Below are 17,195 nucleotides of genomic sequence, written 5' to 3' on the forward strand. Positions count from 1 at the left end.
TTCTATTCATCCTTCATTTAAGTTTATTAGACTTTGAGGAGCCCTTTACAGCTGCTGTTTGAACTCCAGCGAAAGCACACACATGCAGAGCTCACTAATGATTCAGTTAATGAAAATGTTTGTAGCAAAAGAAGAAAATGACAATGCAGTGTATTTTGCAAGCATTATTCTTCCTCTTCCTATTCATCTGTTTAGTAGACATTGAACCCTTTCAAGTGTGCCTGGGTTCTTCAGGGCTTTTCCAAAGGAGGGTCTGATGACCCTTGTGGTTGTAGCGTGCTCATAGGAGACAATTCCATTGTCTGTGTCTGCTCAGATGTCTGCCTGCCCTTGTTTGGGGAGCGAGGACCAAAAACCTGGACTCCCAGATGAGCTCAGGGTGTTGGTTTTGATGTAAACCTGGTGTGGTTACCATGATTTTTATTATTAGAGGGGGAGTTTGTACAAGAAACGGTTTCTCCAACGCCAAGCAAACAGCAGGAATCAGTGTGGTCTGAAGCTGTTTGAGGCTTCAACCTATTTTCAGCAAATCTAATGGCTCGGGCTGGGAGCCTGCAGTGCCTGTTCCCATACAACAATGCAACTGCACCAGGAATCTGAGCTGCTGGATAGGAATTGTGGAAAAGGCTGCTGTGCAGCTGCTCGATGGTGCGCGCTGAACGAGGCGTGGGGGAAGCATTCATGTAAATCCTGAATGTACTGCAGGGCTCTGTGGTGGCTCAGGAGAGGCTCTTCTGCCACGTTTTGGGAGTTTTCATCTTGAAATGCAGACTACAAGATGGTGGTGGTGTGTGTGGGGAAAAAAAAGTCTTATCAATATTTGTGCTAGAGGAGTAGCACGCAGTGTTTGCAGTTTCGGAGGGGGGAGAAAAAAAATGAAGGGTTTTCTTCTGCTGTTTGCTGTGCTGCTGCTGCAGCAGGTGGAACAAAACCAGTGAGGCACAGATGATCCCCAACATGCATACAAACTCTGCATTTCTTCAGTGAAAATGCCCTTGGAAAGTTCAAAAGCTCAGGATCTCTTCCCATTCAGGCCCTGCAATATGCATATTGAAAAGGATTTTTACAAAACGAGTCAGCCTTTTACTGTTGGGTTTAACCTTTTCTTGGTACCCGCAGAGATCCTCTGAGTTCAGAGGGTTTTCCTTCTCCAGATAAAGGATTGTGCTTTCCCTAATATTGATGCTTTTAGTACAGTTGCTTCCCCAAGGAGACAGGATCAAACAGCCCACTGGACCAAGCTTGTGAATCTCTTTTCCTCAGAAGACTTGAGCAGCTTTTACCAGACAGTTGTCTCTCAGTATCCTCATCCGGGTGTTTCTTTTGCAGTGAGAAACCATGTCTGAGTTTCTGATGAGCAGTATGTTCACTTCAGGCACTGCAGGCCCTAATAGTTTAATTTATAGCTTTGTGATGTCCTGATGAAAAATTTGATGACTGCACCACTTACTCAGTGGTTTATTTGGGATTTTGAGGAGTGACTTTGAATCCTTTGCTTCTGCAGCTTTCCCAAAGTCTTTCTTGTTTTTAGGAGGAGCCAAAAAAGGTTTGTTTCACATATGACCTCTTCTTAAATTTGGAGGGAAATCCACCTGTGAACCACCTCCGTTGTGAGAAACTGACTTTCAACAACCCCACCAAGGAATTCAGGCGCAAGCTCATTAAGGCTGGAGGGGTAAGTGGAGACCTTGAGGGGTAGAGATTTCATTTTATTCTGGGCTTTCTTTTCAGCTGCAGCCCAGCAGGCTGCAGTTTTTCATCTAAAGGATGACCCAGCCAGTTTTTATTCCTGGTTATACAACTGCAGCACTTGAAGCAGAACTAAACCATTGCTGGTGTGCTTGGTGGCACTTAATTTTCAATTTAAATGTGAACATTAATATCAAAGCACTAAAAGCTATCTGGAAACAGAGATCTTCTGTGGATGTTACACTCTGTCCAGCAGGCAGCTGCAGTTATCTGTGACCTTCCTGATGTCCTGGGCTGTATCAATATAGAAAAGGGAAAGGCTTCCAGTCTATTCCTTACCCATTTTTGCCACAGGAGAGCTCAAGGCTTTGTGTTTCCTGGTCAATAAATGTCTTCTAAATCTGAGGTTAGCTGCTTGTTGCTTAGGTAATAAAAAATTAAGGAAAATGTTTGGAATATAGAGTGAAAAGGGGTGTGGGAGGAAAAAATGGATATACTTTTGAAAGATTTGGGTTGCTCTAGTGCATGAAGTTTGTAACCAGACAGGGGATGTCATGCCTGTATTCTGAGACAGCCCCACTTATTAATACTGTGTGACTATCCTCTGCTCAAGGACTTGATTCAAAATGGTCTTAATTGCTGGCAAAATTTTCTTCTAAAAGAAAAAAAAAAAAAAAACCAAACAAAAAACAACCAATAAAAACCATCCCATATTTCTAGGCTGAACAAGTAAAGAAGTTGTGGGGAAGTTTTTTGATAGTCAGTCTCAGGAGTAGCAAGTATTCCAAGCTCTCCAGATCTTCCTTGGTGTGCCAGTGCTTTTCCTTGATGGACACAAATGGAAGGTGTTTCTTTCAGCCAGAGGGTGGCTAGAACTACATTTGCTTCCTGGGGTTTTCCTAGTACACAGTTGTATTCCTTGTGTTGTGTTGTGGTGTTTTGTCTAGGAATTGCTTTTGATGCCTTCCAACTAGTGGAAAAATTTTCAACAGGATTATTCTGGCAGAATATAGGGGAAGAAAGAGGGAAAGTGGTTCATGGAGCTCAGTGCTGAGTGTTAGGACCTTGTCAAAGGAGAGACATAAGGCCTGATTATATCCCTTTTTTAATTTTTTTTCTCTGAATGTGTGAATTCAGCTTCTAAATTGATAAAGTTTGGCTCATTCCTCCAGATTTACTTTGCAACCCTTTTGGAGTATAAAAATATTTACAGCAGAACACACAGTTCTTGTCCAGAGCTTTATTGCCTACTTGTGCTCAGAATCTTGACATTCCCTTTGAGGAAAATACTTGGATATTACATGTTGCCTTTCATTTTTTTGCTGTTTTTTAATGTTCTATATTTGAGTTGCCTTGAAACTGAGCACTGCCTAGACTATAGATTTTTATGACCCTTGAGCTGAGAAAAAAAAAAAATCCAAAAGATGAATAATAGGGTGTTAATTGAGTAAGTGGCTTAATATAATCATGTGTTAATTGTCCATGAGACTTCACTCATGCATAATTTTTTTCCTTTTTATTACTAGGTGATGGTAATGCCAGAAGGAGCAGAAACTGTTTCAAGACCAAGTCCTGATTACCCAATGTTGCCCACAATACCACTCTCTGCCTTCTCTGATCCCAAGAAGACCAAACCATCTCATGGGTCAAAGGTCAGTGACCATGTTTTTGTGTCACCCTGAGGTGAAGAATTCTTTCAGGACACACTGCCAAGAGCTTGTTTAGCAGCTGGTTCTGGCTACTTTTAATTCTGAAAATGTCCTGTTTGTATTCTGTAGTTCACTAGCTAATGGTCTGGAACTCATCATAATTTAGGAGGCCTTTTTATGATATGCCAGACTTCTCTACAGGGAAATTCTGAAAAGAAAATGAAATGTCCAAGACTGGGATTTTTTTATTTTTTGATTTGATGAACTGTTATCTTCTTCCTGATCTGCTCTAGCAGAATGAAGTCCTTTCTGATTGGTCTGACTTGTATCCTTGATGCTGAGGATCAGTTATGTGGGTCTTTCACTGTTTGCCAAGCTGTACTCTGAGTCCTTGTGTTTCTTTGCAGCATAACTGAGTAGAGGGCCAGCACTTCCCCTGCCTTTAGATCTATGTAGGGTAGTGGTGTAAAGAGCATAAAATAGTCTGTGCTTGGGCAAATGCTGTACATAAAGCTTGAGGACAGGCTAGAGAGAGTACAGAGAAAAGCCATGAGGATGATACAAGACTGCAGCACCTGCCCTATGAAGAGAGGCTGAGAGAAATGGGTTTGTTCAGCCTTGAGCTTAGTGGAGACCTTATCACCATGTTCCAGTACTTCAAGGGGGGGCTACAAAGAAGATGGAGACTCCCTGTTTACGAGGAGCCCCCTGGACAAGCCAAGGGGCAATGGGCACAAGTTGCTCCTGGGGAGATTCAGATTGGACACAAGAGGAAAATTGTTCCCTCTGAGGTCAGTCAGACCTTGGAATGGTCTCCCAGGGGAAGGGGCTCAGGAAGTTGTAAGTCTCAGCTCAAAGGGGTGCTGAGACATCTCAGATAAGAAGTGATATGAGAAGGGTTGGACCAGATGATCCTTGAGGTCTCTTCCCACCTGATATTCTGCAAAACATGTGATTTCAATACTGAACACTTGCACCCAGCAGTATTTAGTTCTTGAGACTTCTGAAGAAGCTTCTGTTTTCTTTTTTTTTTTTTTTCACTTGTGTGGTGAAGCTGTTTTTGTGTAATTCTACAACAATCCACAGGCAACACGTTTGGAAGCAGATTACATCCTCTTTATCAGCATGAACAGTCAGAAATATGAACAGCAATTCATTTTGTGGTGCAATGCAATTCCCATATCCATTTTGTTCAGGGCTCTACACACTTCTGGCTCTTTGGTCATGCTTTCTGATGTTGATGTTATGAAGCAGAATAAAGATGGTTTATCTCATAGTGGCTGATTTGCTTTTGGTCAGGAATTAAGCATTAGAACATAGAGAAAGCAGAACAGAGGTAAAGAACTCTGACACAAACTCTGAAAACTGCCAGTAACTAAAGACAAAATAATCTTCTGCTGCTTTTCCTCCAGGTTGGCCTCAGAGGTGCATGTGTTTGCATCTCAGCATGTCCAGTTCATGCCCCAGTGCCTCCCCACAAACCCCTCTTTGAATTGGTTTGAATTCACATGTAATTGGCAAAGAGAAGGACTCCTTTGCCTTCATTTATACCTGACCCTTGGAGAGGTAGAGTCCTAATGATTGGTGTCTAGAGGCTCTTATTAAAGGTGATAAAATGCCTGCTGATACCAGAGGCTTTGGCTTTCTTAGGGTTGTGGGGACAATCAAGTTGCAGCGTGGTTGATATGGGGAGTTGGGGGCTAGGCTACAAACATAACTTTCATTTGCCATGGGTATGATTTAACCTTCAAAAAAATCTCTTTAGGTGCTGGTTTTCTTCCCTAAAATGTGGTGTGAGAGATGACTTAGTGTAACACAACTAGAGTGAGCTTCCTCTTACCTGGCTTCTGATGTGAACCCTGGAGATTAAATCTCAACTAAACATCTATGGATGCTTATAGACCATGGAAAGGAAGAGTCATTTGGGAAATGTGTTTTATCCTCTCCTGCTGTAAAGGTTTAAGTGCCTGCTGTCAATTTCTGTCCATCAGAAGGACATCAGGGAAATCAAGAGGTCTGCCTCAGAGGTAGAGGAGTACACAAGGCACCTGTGGGTGGATGTCTACATGAAACCAAGGTTTCAGTGTTGGTTTTGAGAATGTATTTTCTGATTCTGTGCAGTGCTTGAGTTTCATACCTGGCTTGCATGTTTCTGTTGCTGAATTTTAGGATGCAACCAAGGAAAGTAGCAAGGCATCCAAGCCCCACAAAGTAACCAAGGAGCACAGAGAGAGGCCAAGGAAAGACTCTGAAAGCAAAAACTCCTCCAAAGACCTTGAAAGAGAACAAAACAAGCCTTTGAAGGATTCCTCCAGAAAACCAACTGAGAACAAACTGCCTAAGGAGGAGAAGGCACCTCCCAAAGCTGCTTTCAAGGAACCAAAACTGGCCGTGAAGGAGACCAAACTGGAGAACACTTCTCCAAAGGGTGGGCCCCAGCCGGAGTTAAAGTCTTCCAGCAAGAGGCCCTCCAACGTGGAGTCACCAAAGCCTAGTGCCAAAAAACAAAAAAAGAGTAGCTCCAAAGGGGTAAAGAATATCCTAGGGACATCTCCCAGAACCTCGTCTTCCTCATACCCAGAGAAGAAACAAACCAAGGAGAAGATGAATGCCAAAGTGGAAAAGGTAAAATCTGAAAGTGAGGCCAAGGAGATCAAAAAGCCAGTGGAAATGGAGGAGTCTAATTCAGAGGATGAAAATTCTTTCAAGTCAGAGGTGAGTAGGGATTTTTGTCCTTTACCAGAATTCTTAAACGTGCTGCATGAAAAAGATGTTGAGAAATATTCCCTCAGATAAGAGAGAACCAGATTGGCAGCTGCTCAGGCTGGGTTGTATTTCAAATAAAACTCTGCTGTGAAAATCCTGTCAGTATGAACCATTACTGCTACCTGGTGTAGCTCCTGTGCAGTTCCATTTAGATTCATCTGCAGTCAGAGTTACCTAAAAGTCAGAGTTTAAGGCTGTGGTTTCTCATTCATTCCTTGTAGTGACATCTATAGTGCTAGAGCAGTACAGTTACACATTCTGTCTGCTTATGATAGCAATGTTTTTGAACATTGTCTTAATTCAGGAAAGAAGGAAATAATTTCAGGGGTTTTTCTGAGAAAAAAAAACCAAAACAGTTTTAAAAATGTAAATAAAAAACTCTGTTCCTGACATGGCCTGTAAGAAATGTGCTATTGCCTAGAGCTCAAAATACAACCACATGCCACTAAACCTAAATAAGCTGTGTTGTAAAATGTAAAACAAATTATGTTATTGTCCTACTATTTTTAAAAGCTGTCTAAATATTTTTGCCTCTTTACAACTAAGAACATTCATCTTCTTCCATCTTCTAAAAATCGTTGTCCAAAAGAAGGAAAAACAAAAACCAGACACAGTTTAAATCCAAACTCTTGCTGCTGCTTGTGTATTTTGTATTAGATAGAAAGAAGCTTTGTATCCTGGGACAGGATTGACAGGGTGATGCCACTTGAATTCATAGAATCCCAGAATCATAGAATGGGCTGGGTTGGAAGGGACCTCAGAGATCATCAAGTCCAACCCTTGATCCACTCCTGCTGCAGTTCCCAGCCCATGGCACTCAGTGCCACATCCAGGCTCTTTGGAAAGATCTCCAGACACGGAGAATCCACTACTTCCCTGGGCAGCCCATTCCAATGCCTGATCACCCTCTCCAGAAAGAAATTCTTTCTCATCTCCAACCTAAACCTCCCCTGGCACAACTTGAGACCCTGCCCTCTTGTCTTGCTGAGAGTTGCCTGGGAAAAGAGCCCAACCCCCCCCTGGCTCCAACCTCCTTTCAGGGAGTTGGAGAGAGTGATGAGGTCTCCCCTGAGCCTCCTCTTCTCCAGGCTGAACACCCCCAGCTCCCTCAGCCCTTCCTCACAGGAATTCTGCTGGATCCCTTCACAGCCTCCTTGCTCTTCTCTGGACCTCCTCCAGCACCTCAATCTCCTTCCTGAGCTGAGGGGCCCAGAACTGGACACAGGACTCAAGCTGTGGCCTCACCAGGGCTGAGCACAGGGGCAGAATCCCTTCCCTGGACCTGCTGGCCACGCTGTTCCTGAGCCAGCCCAGGATGCCATTGGCCTTCTTGGCCACCTGGGCACACTGCTGGCTCCTGTTCAGCTTCCTGGCAATTCCTGAGGTGCTTCCTGCTGCCCACTTCAGGAAGGTTTTACTGGAGTACCTCTAGGGACAATTCATATTATGTTTTAATCAGCCCCATCATGCAGTAAGTAATAATCAGTTAATTCAGGATTTTATTTTTTTTTTGCAAACCTTTCAGTGGAAGAATCTACTGGACAAGTGTGAATTCAAATTAAACTGCATTTTAATTTGCTGTTTAAAAAACAGCAAAGTTTTAAATGTTGTTAAAAAAACAAGCTATTTTTTTGTTCTTTAATTCCAGACTGACTGTGTAGCTTGTGCATTAAAGAGAGGCAGCTCCTCTCCTTTTCAGCCTTACCCTGAGCTGTGGCAGCAGCAGATCTGGGGCTGTTGAGCTCTGCCAAGTCCCCTCCTGTCTGGTGTTGTCACCATTCCTAAGGTGTCACCCATCCTGGGGACAGCTGGAAGCTGATCCTGCTGCTCAGACCCTGCTTGTGCTTGCTCTGGGGGTGCTGCAGCCCCCAAGGAGCTCTCGGTGCTTCTGTGTCCTCTCCTGCACCAGCTCCTGGGGCTGGGGGTGCCTGGCAGGGATGTTTGGGTGCAGGGCAGGAATATTCCCTGGGATGGAGGGAGAACCCCAGCAGCTGCTGGGCAGAGCAGCTCAGCTTTCTGTGGAACTTGGAGCTGCAGGGAATGGGGTCTGGGTGCAGGATGCAGAGGCAGCAGGGAGAAGGGAGTGAGTGGGGAGTCCCTTTGGCACCCCAGGAATGGGGTTTGGGGTTGTTTTGTTGTTGTTGTTTTGGCTTGGGGTTTTGTAGTTTGTTTCTTTGTTTTGGGTTTTTGTGTGTGTGGGGGGGGGTGGTGGCTTTTTGGTTGGTTGGTTAGTTTTTTGTTATGGGGGTTTTTTGTTTGGTTTTGGGGTTTTTGTTGTTTTGGGGGATTTTTGTTTTGTTTTTTTTGGGTTTGGGGTTTTTTTGGGGGGTTTTTTGCTTTGGGTTTTTTTTTATTTTGGGGGTTTTTAGTTTTTTGGATGTTTTGGGGGGTTTTTTGGGTTGGTTTTTTGTTTGCTTTTTATTTATTTTGGGGGGGCTTTTTTGTTGGCTTTGGCTTTTTGGTTTTTGGTTTTTTGTGTTTTGTTTCTTGGTGCTTTTTGGTTTTTGTGTTTCTGGGTTTTTTGTGGTTTTGTTTTTTGGTGTTTTTGGTTTTTTGTGTTGTTTTTTTATGTGTTTTTTGGGTTTTGCTGTGGGGTTTTTTTTATTTTTTGGGTTTTTGGGTTTTGGGGTTTTTTGGTGTTTTTTGTTTTTTGGTGTTTTGTTTTTGTGGGTTTTTTGTTTGTTTTTTGTGTTTTTTTTGGTTTTTTGGTGTGTGTTTTTTCTTTTGGTTTGTGTTTTTTTGTTTGGTTGGTTTTTTTGGTAGCTTTTTGTTATTTGTTTTTCCCTTCCTCCCAGATCTGGACTTTCCCTCCCTGCTCTGTGCTGGGTGCTGGCAGCCACCTCCCTGAAGTGCCGGAGCAGCTGGAGGTGGAGCAGGGCCCGGAAACTCTGACCTCAGCCAGGGGGCTGTGCCAGGAGCTCCGGGGCTGCAGCTCCAGCAGGGCTCTCACTTGACATCTTTGTTTCTCCTTTCATTACAGCTCCTGCTGAAAGTTTCTTTTTTTTTTTTTTTCTTTTTCCTTTTCTTTTTTTTTTTTTTATCTTCTTTTTCCTTCCCCCACCAAGTCCAGTTCCCTGAACTGGCCTCATGCTTGGCTGCCTAAATGCTAGAGCTGACAAAAGAGGGAGGCTGGGATGGGAGGGCAGGACTTTTTTTTTTCTTTTTTTCTTCTTTTTTTTTTCCCCCATTGTCGGCTTTTGCTTTTGTCTTATCAGGGTGACAGGAGCTGCAGCCCCAGCCTCTCCAGCTGAGTGCCTCCTGAAGGGTACAAAGAGCTGACAGGGTTAATGGCAAAAGGGACAGACTTCCAACTTGTGCTTCTCAGCTCCTGCTAAGTCATTTTTAAGGGAACACCTGCTAGGTTATCAGCATTTTAGGTCTGAATCTCTGCTCTACTCCCTCGTCTTGAAAATATTCCTCTTTACTTTCATCTTGTCATTTTTCTAAACAAATAGAGCTGCAGCTAAGCACTGGTATAGCACATTATTCTTTTCCTCTGCTCCTTACAGTTGAATAAATGAAATTCTTAACCATACTTGGGTGATAAATTACAGGTGATGAGTAAAAGTCCTGCTGCTGCTTTCCCTTCTTAATGCCCAGCCTTGCCTCACCCTACCTGTTTTTACAATGTTTTTATGGTATTAACATCTTCTGTAGTAAAAAGACTCAATCAACGGGAAGGTGGGATTTATTTTTTTTTTCTAGCCCCAGGATTTTGGTAGTGGAAAGTAAATAGGTGGGTTCCCAGCAGTGGGGGAGTGACAGTGAAATGCTGAATTTATCTGGGGAATGACTTTAAAAAAGGCAAGCTAATATTACAGCACGCTGAGAACCTTTAATCTCACCGAGTGACAAAAGAAAAAACCTTTCAGCTGATTGTAGTGATTGCTGCTGGGGCTTGCAGGAGTTGCTTGAGCATTCACTGCCACCTCGTGGCTCTTCAAACCAAGGTCCCTGCTTGCTGTCCTTGCAGCATTTATCTCTTAGTCACCTCTCAGCTCCTTTTTAACAACCTTATTTGGTTTCAGGTAACTCCCATTCTGAATTAAAACACAACTGTGGCCCTTTTGGCCTCACGGGGACAGAGTGGCTGAGAGCAGCCAGGCAGAAAGGGACCTGGGAGTCTGGATTGCCAGGAAGCTGAACAGGAGCCAGCAGTGTGCCCAGGTAGCCAAGAAGGCCAATGGCATCCTGGGCTGGCTCAGGAACAGCGTGGCCAGCAGGTCCAGGGAAGGGATTCTGCCCCTGTGCTCAGCCCTGGTGAGGCCACAGCTTGAGTCCTGTGTCCAGTTCTGGGTCCCTCAGCTCAGGAAGGAGATTGAGGTGCTGGAGCAGGTCCAGAGAAGAGCAAGGAGGCTGTGAAGGGATCCAGCAGAATTCCTGTGAGGAAGGGCTGAGGGAGCTGGGGGTGTTGAGGCTGGAGAAGAGGAGGCTCAGGGGAGACCTCATCACTCTCTCCAACTCCCTGAAAGGAGGTTGGAGCCAGGGGGGGGTTGGGCTCTTTTCCCAGGCAACTCTCAGCAAGACAAGAGGGCAGGGTCTCAAGTTGTGCCAGGGGAGGTTTAGGTTGGAGATGAGAAAGAATTTCTTTCTGGAGAGGGTGATCAGGCATTGGAATGGGCTGCCCAGGGAAGTAGTGGATTCTCCGTGTCTGGAGATCTTTCCAAAGAGCCTGGATGTGGCACTGAGTGCCATGGGCTGGGAACCACGGGGGGAGTGGATCAAGGGTTGGACTTGATGATCTCTGAGGACCCTTCCAACCCAGTCGATTCTATGATTCTATGATCTTTACAGGAACAAAACATATTATTCTCACATACAGCTTCTCAAAAGCAAGATTTTGAATTTCTGTCGTTTCCCTGACTTGCAGCTCACTGAAGGGTAATGGATGGAGTTGAAAATCCCCAAAACTGCTGCGTTTCCTGCCCCTTGATCTCCCTCAACCCACACAAGTTTCTGGCCAGTTTCTGGCTCTGAGATGTCACCTGGAGCCAAGTTGTCCCACAAGATAAAGCTCCAGGTGGTTTTCTCAGGGAAGGTTCAGCAGGCGTCTGTCCCACAGGCATCCACCAGTCTTTGTTTTATGGAGAAAGCAACCATAAAAGAGGCAGTGGTGGAGCATGAATTCATGGGTCATAACTAGGTGCAACTCTCAGAAACAGCATCCCGTGCATCCATGTGACAACATGTTAGGGATATCCCTAACCCAAATGTCTCAGGGTTTCTGTTACAACCCCCATGCAGCACTAAAACTTGGTTTCTGGGTGCTGTTACTAGCAGGAACTTGTCTTATCTTCTGCCTCCTTCTCTCTGCTCCTGGCATTTCTGCCCAGCAGAGATGAATTCCCTGGGGCTGAGCTGATTCCTGGGGTGATTTCACAGGAAACTGGAAACAGGACAGTGGAGTGCTCAAATTGGGGAAGAAACAGCTGGTGTGAGGGGATAGGAACAAATCAGAACTTGTTTTGGAGTCAAGTGAGCTGGTTAGGATAGGTGTCCCATGTTGAATGAGCAGGGGGAATGTTGGTGGGTTACAAACAGGACACATTTAAAGAGGGCTTTGACAGTTTAGGTCGTGTGTTGCTCATCTCTCACATGTAAGAAGTTTTTTTTTTTACTTCCACATTTTTCAGATGCTCTATTTCATCACTTGAGGTTATTGGAAACAAGAGTCAGGAAGGGTTTAGGTGGGAGCTGATGCTCCAGCCCAGGAGTGCTGAGCTGCAGCGTGCCAAACTTCTCATGAATGTTGTTTTATTCCCCTTACATTTTGTATATTTTCCTCAATTCCAAGGACTGCATTCTGTGATGTGTGATGTTGACTGCTCAGATGTTTCTGTCTCACTGTGCCTTGTGCTCTGCACTGGTTTTCTGGATTAGAAAGGTTAAGATTCTTTTTTCTTTTTTTTCCCTTTTATGGGGGGTTAAGTCTGTCCAGTCCAGCCCTTCCAACTCCAGCTCCAGCTCCGACTCCAGCTCTGACTCTGATTTTGAGCCATCTCAGAACCACAGTCAAGGTGTGTTGCAAGAAATGAAATTTGTTATCTTCCTTTTATAACCTTAAAAGGCTGAGTGAGAACTAGATCTGTTTTGCCAGCACTGTATAAAAGCCTGATGCTGTTTCTCCTGTGAAACCATGTGTTGAAACTGTGGCACTTCAGCAAGAAAAGGCAATAATGTTACAGAGTAGTCATGAACAAGCATTTTTCTTGGTTTTGACAGTTAATTTTATTTTTTAGAGTACATACCTGGATTTGCTGCTTTCCCTGTTCACTCTGTTTTCTGCTTTGGTTTATAAATGTGTTTGCTGATGCTTGATCTGTAGTGTCATCAGAAGATTTCTCCTCCAGTCTCATATGTTTTATTAAAAATGATAAACCTGACATTCATCACTTTGCCAGTGCACAGCATGAATTCTTTTTTAGTTTCCTCCACTGCTAACCAAAGAAATTTATTGTGGCAATAGTAAACGTTCTGCCCTTAGTGAATACTGTGTTGCTACAAATGCAGTCTCTTGAGTGACATTTAAAGTAGCTCCAAAACATATGAAAAACATGTCCTGTTGCTTTCATTTCAGAAGAGATTGGGAGGATCTGGGGGGAGGTCAGAGTGGCTTTATGGCAGTTGTAAAGTTTGTCAGTTTTTCTTTACTTTTGAGACTGAAATATAGAAACTTTTAGAAATCTCTTTGCACAAAGTGAAAATGCCAGTGCTGTCTTACTGAGAAATCTGGATAATATCTTAATAATAACTAATCCAGTTTGGACCAGCTTGCTCAGGTAGATTTCTGCTGCTCATCTCCTGGTGTTCAATTTCTTTCTCTCTCTCCTCCCAGGCCCCTTACGTTCCATGGTGGAAGATCTGCAGTCAGAGGAATCAGATGATGATGACAGTTCCTCTGGAGAAGAGGCAGCAGTCAAAACAAACCCAGTCAGCAGGGATTCCAGGTGGTAACAAATCAGGAAGAAGGATGTTTGTTGTCCTTTTGCCCTCCCTTTTTTGGGATTTTTTTTTTTTTTCTTGTGCCTTCCGTTTGGAGAGAGGAATCAAAGGGATGAGGCTGTGAGTGAGAGGAAAATGTGAGAGAAGAGAAGGGGCAGATGTGTGGAGTACTTAGCATGGGGAGGGGACAGAGGGGAGATGGGAAGAGCAGAGTGGGAATGGACTTGGATGAGGAGAGATCACCCAAGAGGAATCTGCTGGGAAGTGTGTATGTGGAGCTTGCAGGTGGCTGAGCCCCTTCAAATAGTCACCAATTGTCACCTTCAGAGCTCAGCTGGGTGGCCTGGGCCACTTTTGATCTGCAGAGATCAGAGAAGTGTGGAGCTGTCAGCCTGTGGGCTCCTCACTGCCTGTCACAGACAGAAACCCAAGAAGTCTCAGTTTCTGCCCAAAGTGTGTGCTGACAGTTGGTTCCTTGCCTCCCAGGGGACTTGGTTAACAGCTGTTTCCTGCTGTAGTCAATGGAAAATAGTTGAATTTCATCCTTCTCCCCTCAGGACATGCTGTTGTTGCCAAAATCTGGAGTTTCAGGCTGAGTATTTGAAACCAAATGCTTGGCCTGGATAACAGCTGCAAATTTCAAATGGTGCTTGTGCTCACCAACCCCCCCCAGTCCTCTCCCCCTCAAAAAAACCCCACCATGGCTGCACTCTTATTATCAACTAAACTGGAATGGAGAGACTTGAAGGGCTTTTTGTACCTTTTTAGGGGATGGGCAATAAACAGTTCTTCAAGCTCATCAAAAGTAGAATACCTGCTAGAATACATCTGTAGGGGCACAAGAAGAAGGAGAACAAGTAGGAAATCCCAAAGGTCACAACAGAAACACTGAATTCTTTTTTCAGGGCAGGCTGAATTCTCAGTGGAGGGGTCACTAAACCTCTTGTGCAGGTGCTTGGTGACCTTGGAATGAATCCCCAAAATAAGCAGTTGCCTCTTGGTGAAAATCAGGGGGTACTGGGTACAGATGTGGTTGTTCTGAGGGGACTTGTGAATGAAAAGGTTGAATGCTGGCATTCCCAGAGAATGGAAGATGGAAAAGGTCAGGGATTCTTGGAAATGACAAGCTGACCATTTCTTCCTGACAATTTGGTAGTTTGGGAGAGAAGAGCTATAACGAAGAGAATTTCACTTAACTCTGTGTGGTTTGGTTGCCAGCTGAGGAACCTTTGCCTGGTGATGCTAATTCTCTGCTGCTTGGTTTTCAGACTGAGCCTTAGTGACAGTGACAGTGACAACAGTGCAGATTCCTGCCTGCCAAGTCGAGAGCCACCTCCTGGCCAGAAACTGCCCCCAGCAAATAATAAGGTATTTATTACCTCCCTGCCCATACATTGCTGCTTCCCACCTCTCTTCATTCCTGCACTGTGTTCAGCCTGTGGTGTTAGTTGGGATTTGCACTGAATTTTCCCTATTTCACTGAATTCTCTGTGCATCCAAATTATTAAACCACCATCTTGTCTGAACTAATTTTGGTCCAACTGTTGATCTCTTTTACTTCAGGCATCTGGAAGAAAAAGTCCAGAGTCTTGTAACAAGCCAGAGAAGATCCTGAAGAAGGGAACGTATGACAAGGTATGTTTGAGGACTGACACATCACAGAACTGTTGGATGCTCAAGAACACTTTTTATAGAAAACAATTCATATTAGCCTGGCCTGCTGAGATTGTTCTGCCTTGGCAGGTTAAAAACCTTGAGTCTGAAAAACAGATTTTGAAAGGGCAGACTTTGGAGAGTGACACTGCAGAAACTGACTGTGGTAAATAGATGGAACCCCAGGTCATTTCCTTGTAGTGACAGGACAAGGGATAATGGCTTTAAAGTGGAAGAGGGGAGATTTAGACAGCATATAAGGAAGAGATTCTTGGATGTGAGGGTGCTGAGCCCCTGGTTGCCCAGAGAAGCTGTGGCTGCCCCATCCCTGGCAGTGTTGAAGACCCCAGGTTGGATGGGGCTTGGAGCAGCCTGGGCTGGTGGGAGGTGTCCCTGCCCATGGCAGGGGTGGCACTGGATGAATCCCTTCACAACCAAAGCAGTCTGAGACTCTGTGATTCTGCAGCTTCCATATGTAAAATGTTGAAGTTGTTTTATTTGCTTGCCCTTTATCTGAAGCAGTGCTCTGGGCTCTGCTGTACTGGCAGGTGCCTCTTTATTAAAAGGACATTTTTTTTGTCTTTCATCTTACAAAGTCAAGATTGTTTGATGCTCTACTTTGCTGGTTCAGTTGGAACATTGATTTGCTGGCTGAAATTCCCTTCCTCCTGGTCTCCAAGGGGAGCTGAACTGAGTGTTTTTGCTCCTAAAGCATGATTGGCTTGCCAGCAAATCACCAAACCCCACATTGTCCAGAAAGCTCTCTCCCTGTGTTTTTGTTTTTTTCTCCCTCAAATCAATCAATCAAGTGAAAGCTTAATACTTTTGCTCAGTCTAATCCTCACACTGCACTAATCAAAAAATTAATTAAGGTATGGAGCTCCTGCTCATGTGACACTGTCAGCAGAAGAACACAGCACAGGTATCACTTGGTGGTTGGTAGGAGTGTGGAGATTCTTGTACCTGAGTCTCCTGCTGGAGTTAGGCTTGTAGTGAGCAGTGTCTTTTGTTGGACTGATACTCCTGAGACCCATCAAAGAGAGTGCCTGAAGTACCATCAGCTTTTCCAGCTTTCAGAGGGTTTATAAAAGGCACAAGCATTCAGTACCACTTGTAAAATGCAAAACAATTAGAGTAAATTTAGATTGGATGTTAGGAAAAAGTTCTTTACCAGGAGGGTGGTGGAACCCTGGCCCAGCTGGCCCAGGGAGGTGGCTGAGGCCTCATCCCTGGAGATGTTCAAGGTGAGGCTTGAGGAGGCTCTGAGCACCCTGATCCAGGTGAGGGTGTCCCTGACACTGCAGGGGGTTGGGCTGGATGAGCTTTAGGTGTCCCTTCCAACCCAAATTATTCTATGAAAAATGCTTTTCTTGATGTGAATGTGCTGGGGAGAGGGGAATGTTTCACAGATGTGAGTGAGAGGAGTTTGTTTTGGATTTTTTTCTTTTTTTGGCTTGGTACAATTACATAAATGAGTTCAGTTTTGCTGACAGAGACACAAAGAATTCTAGGGCAGCTTTACAGAGTAAGAATCTTTCCCCTGTGAGCACTCATGTGCCAACAGCAACTTCTCTTGTTGGCTGCCTAAAGGAAATAAAAAACCACCACTAAACAAACAAATGAAAAAAAAAAAAAGCCCAACCAACCAAAACTCCTTCACCACCTTTCTCTAAAGGATGTTTTATATTCTTCTATAAAAACCCAACATCTTGAGCTTGTAAACAATCCTGCATTTCCACTGTGGAGGAAAACTTCACCCAAAGACTTTCCTCACCTAAACACAAGTGGTTGTTCAGCAGCTTGCTGGGGTGTTGGGCACTGCTGTGGGGAGTTTATTAGTACAGCCTGTTCATGAATACAACTTCAGCTTGCTGAGGTCCTCTAAACTCAAAGGTTCTGACCAGTTCATAGAGCTCTTTATTGAATGCTGTCAGTCAGTAGTCCTGCTGGTGGCCCTCAGACCTTCTGCACTGATGGGAAGTTTGCAGTCTGGAGTTGGCGCTCAGAGGCGGCAGTGAAAAAATGAGAGAAAAATTTGGAGCGTGTCTGGGAGGGTCTCAAGTTCTTCTGATCCTCACAGGGAGTGTCACTTTGGCTGTCATGCCAACATGCCACACGTGTCACTGTTTCTGTTCCTGCCAGGCCTACACTGATGAGCTGGTGGAGCTTCACAGGCGACTCATGGCACTACGAGAGCGCAATGTGCTCCAGCAGGTACAGACCCTCTGTCAGCTTTCTGCAGCTCCTCTGCTCTGCTAATCGTTGTGTCCAAGGGGCTCAGCCAGGCCCCTGTGATAGCTGACCTTTTGCTGGCCTCTCCTTCACGAGATTCTCTGGTTCACATATCTAAGATGTGTAGAAAATAACTTAAAAACCCCCAACGTGCATGCAATGGTTTTGTTGGGAAGGTCCTGAGGAGGGGTTTGTGCCTCTTTCCTCTGCCACCCTGGCAGTGGTCCCAAAGCTGGGCTCTCGGTCTAATTTAAGAATTAAAAA

General features: G+C 44.6%; 1 protein-coding gene across 2 annotated transcripts in view; it reads left to right on the plus strand.

Annotated features, from left to right (window-relative positions):
• MLLT1 (MLLT1 super elongation complex subunit) overlaps positions 1–17,195 on the plus strand; it is a 34,859-nt gene that overhangs the window by 14,093 nt on the left and 3,571 nt on the right. The window contains exons 4-11 of one of the 2 annotated variants that reach the window (XM_030466250.1): positions 1,532–1,675; positions 3,216–3,341; positions 5,508–6,053; positions 12,025–12,121; positions 12,940–13,051; positions 14,315–14,414; positions 14,610–14,681; positions 16,842–16,913. In XM_030466250.1, coding sequence (XP_030322110.1) covers positions 1,532–1,675; positions 3,216–3,341; positions 5,508–6,053; positions 12,025–12,121; positions 12,940–13,051; positions 14,315–14,414; positions 14,610–14,681; positions 16,842–16,913 — 1,269 coding nt within the window. The remainder of the gene's footprint in view (positions 1–1,531; positions 1,676–3,215; positions 3,342–5,507; positions 6,054–12,024; positions 12,122–12,939; positions 13,052–14,314; positions 14,415–14,609; positions 14,682–16,841; positions 16,914–17,195) is intronic. The other variant, XM_030466251.1, reaches the window with a different exon arrangement.

The sequence above is a fragment of the Calypte anna genome, chromosome 28 (assembly GCF_003957555.1).
Source record: "Calypte anna isolate BGI_N300 chromosome 28, bCalAnn1_v1.p, whole genome shotgun sequence".
NCBI lineage: Eukaryota > Metazoa > Chordata > Aves > Apodiformes > Trochilidae > Calypte > Calypte anna.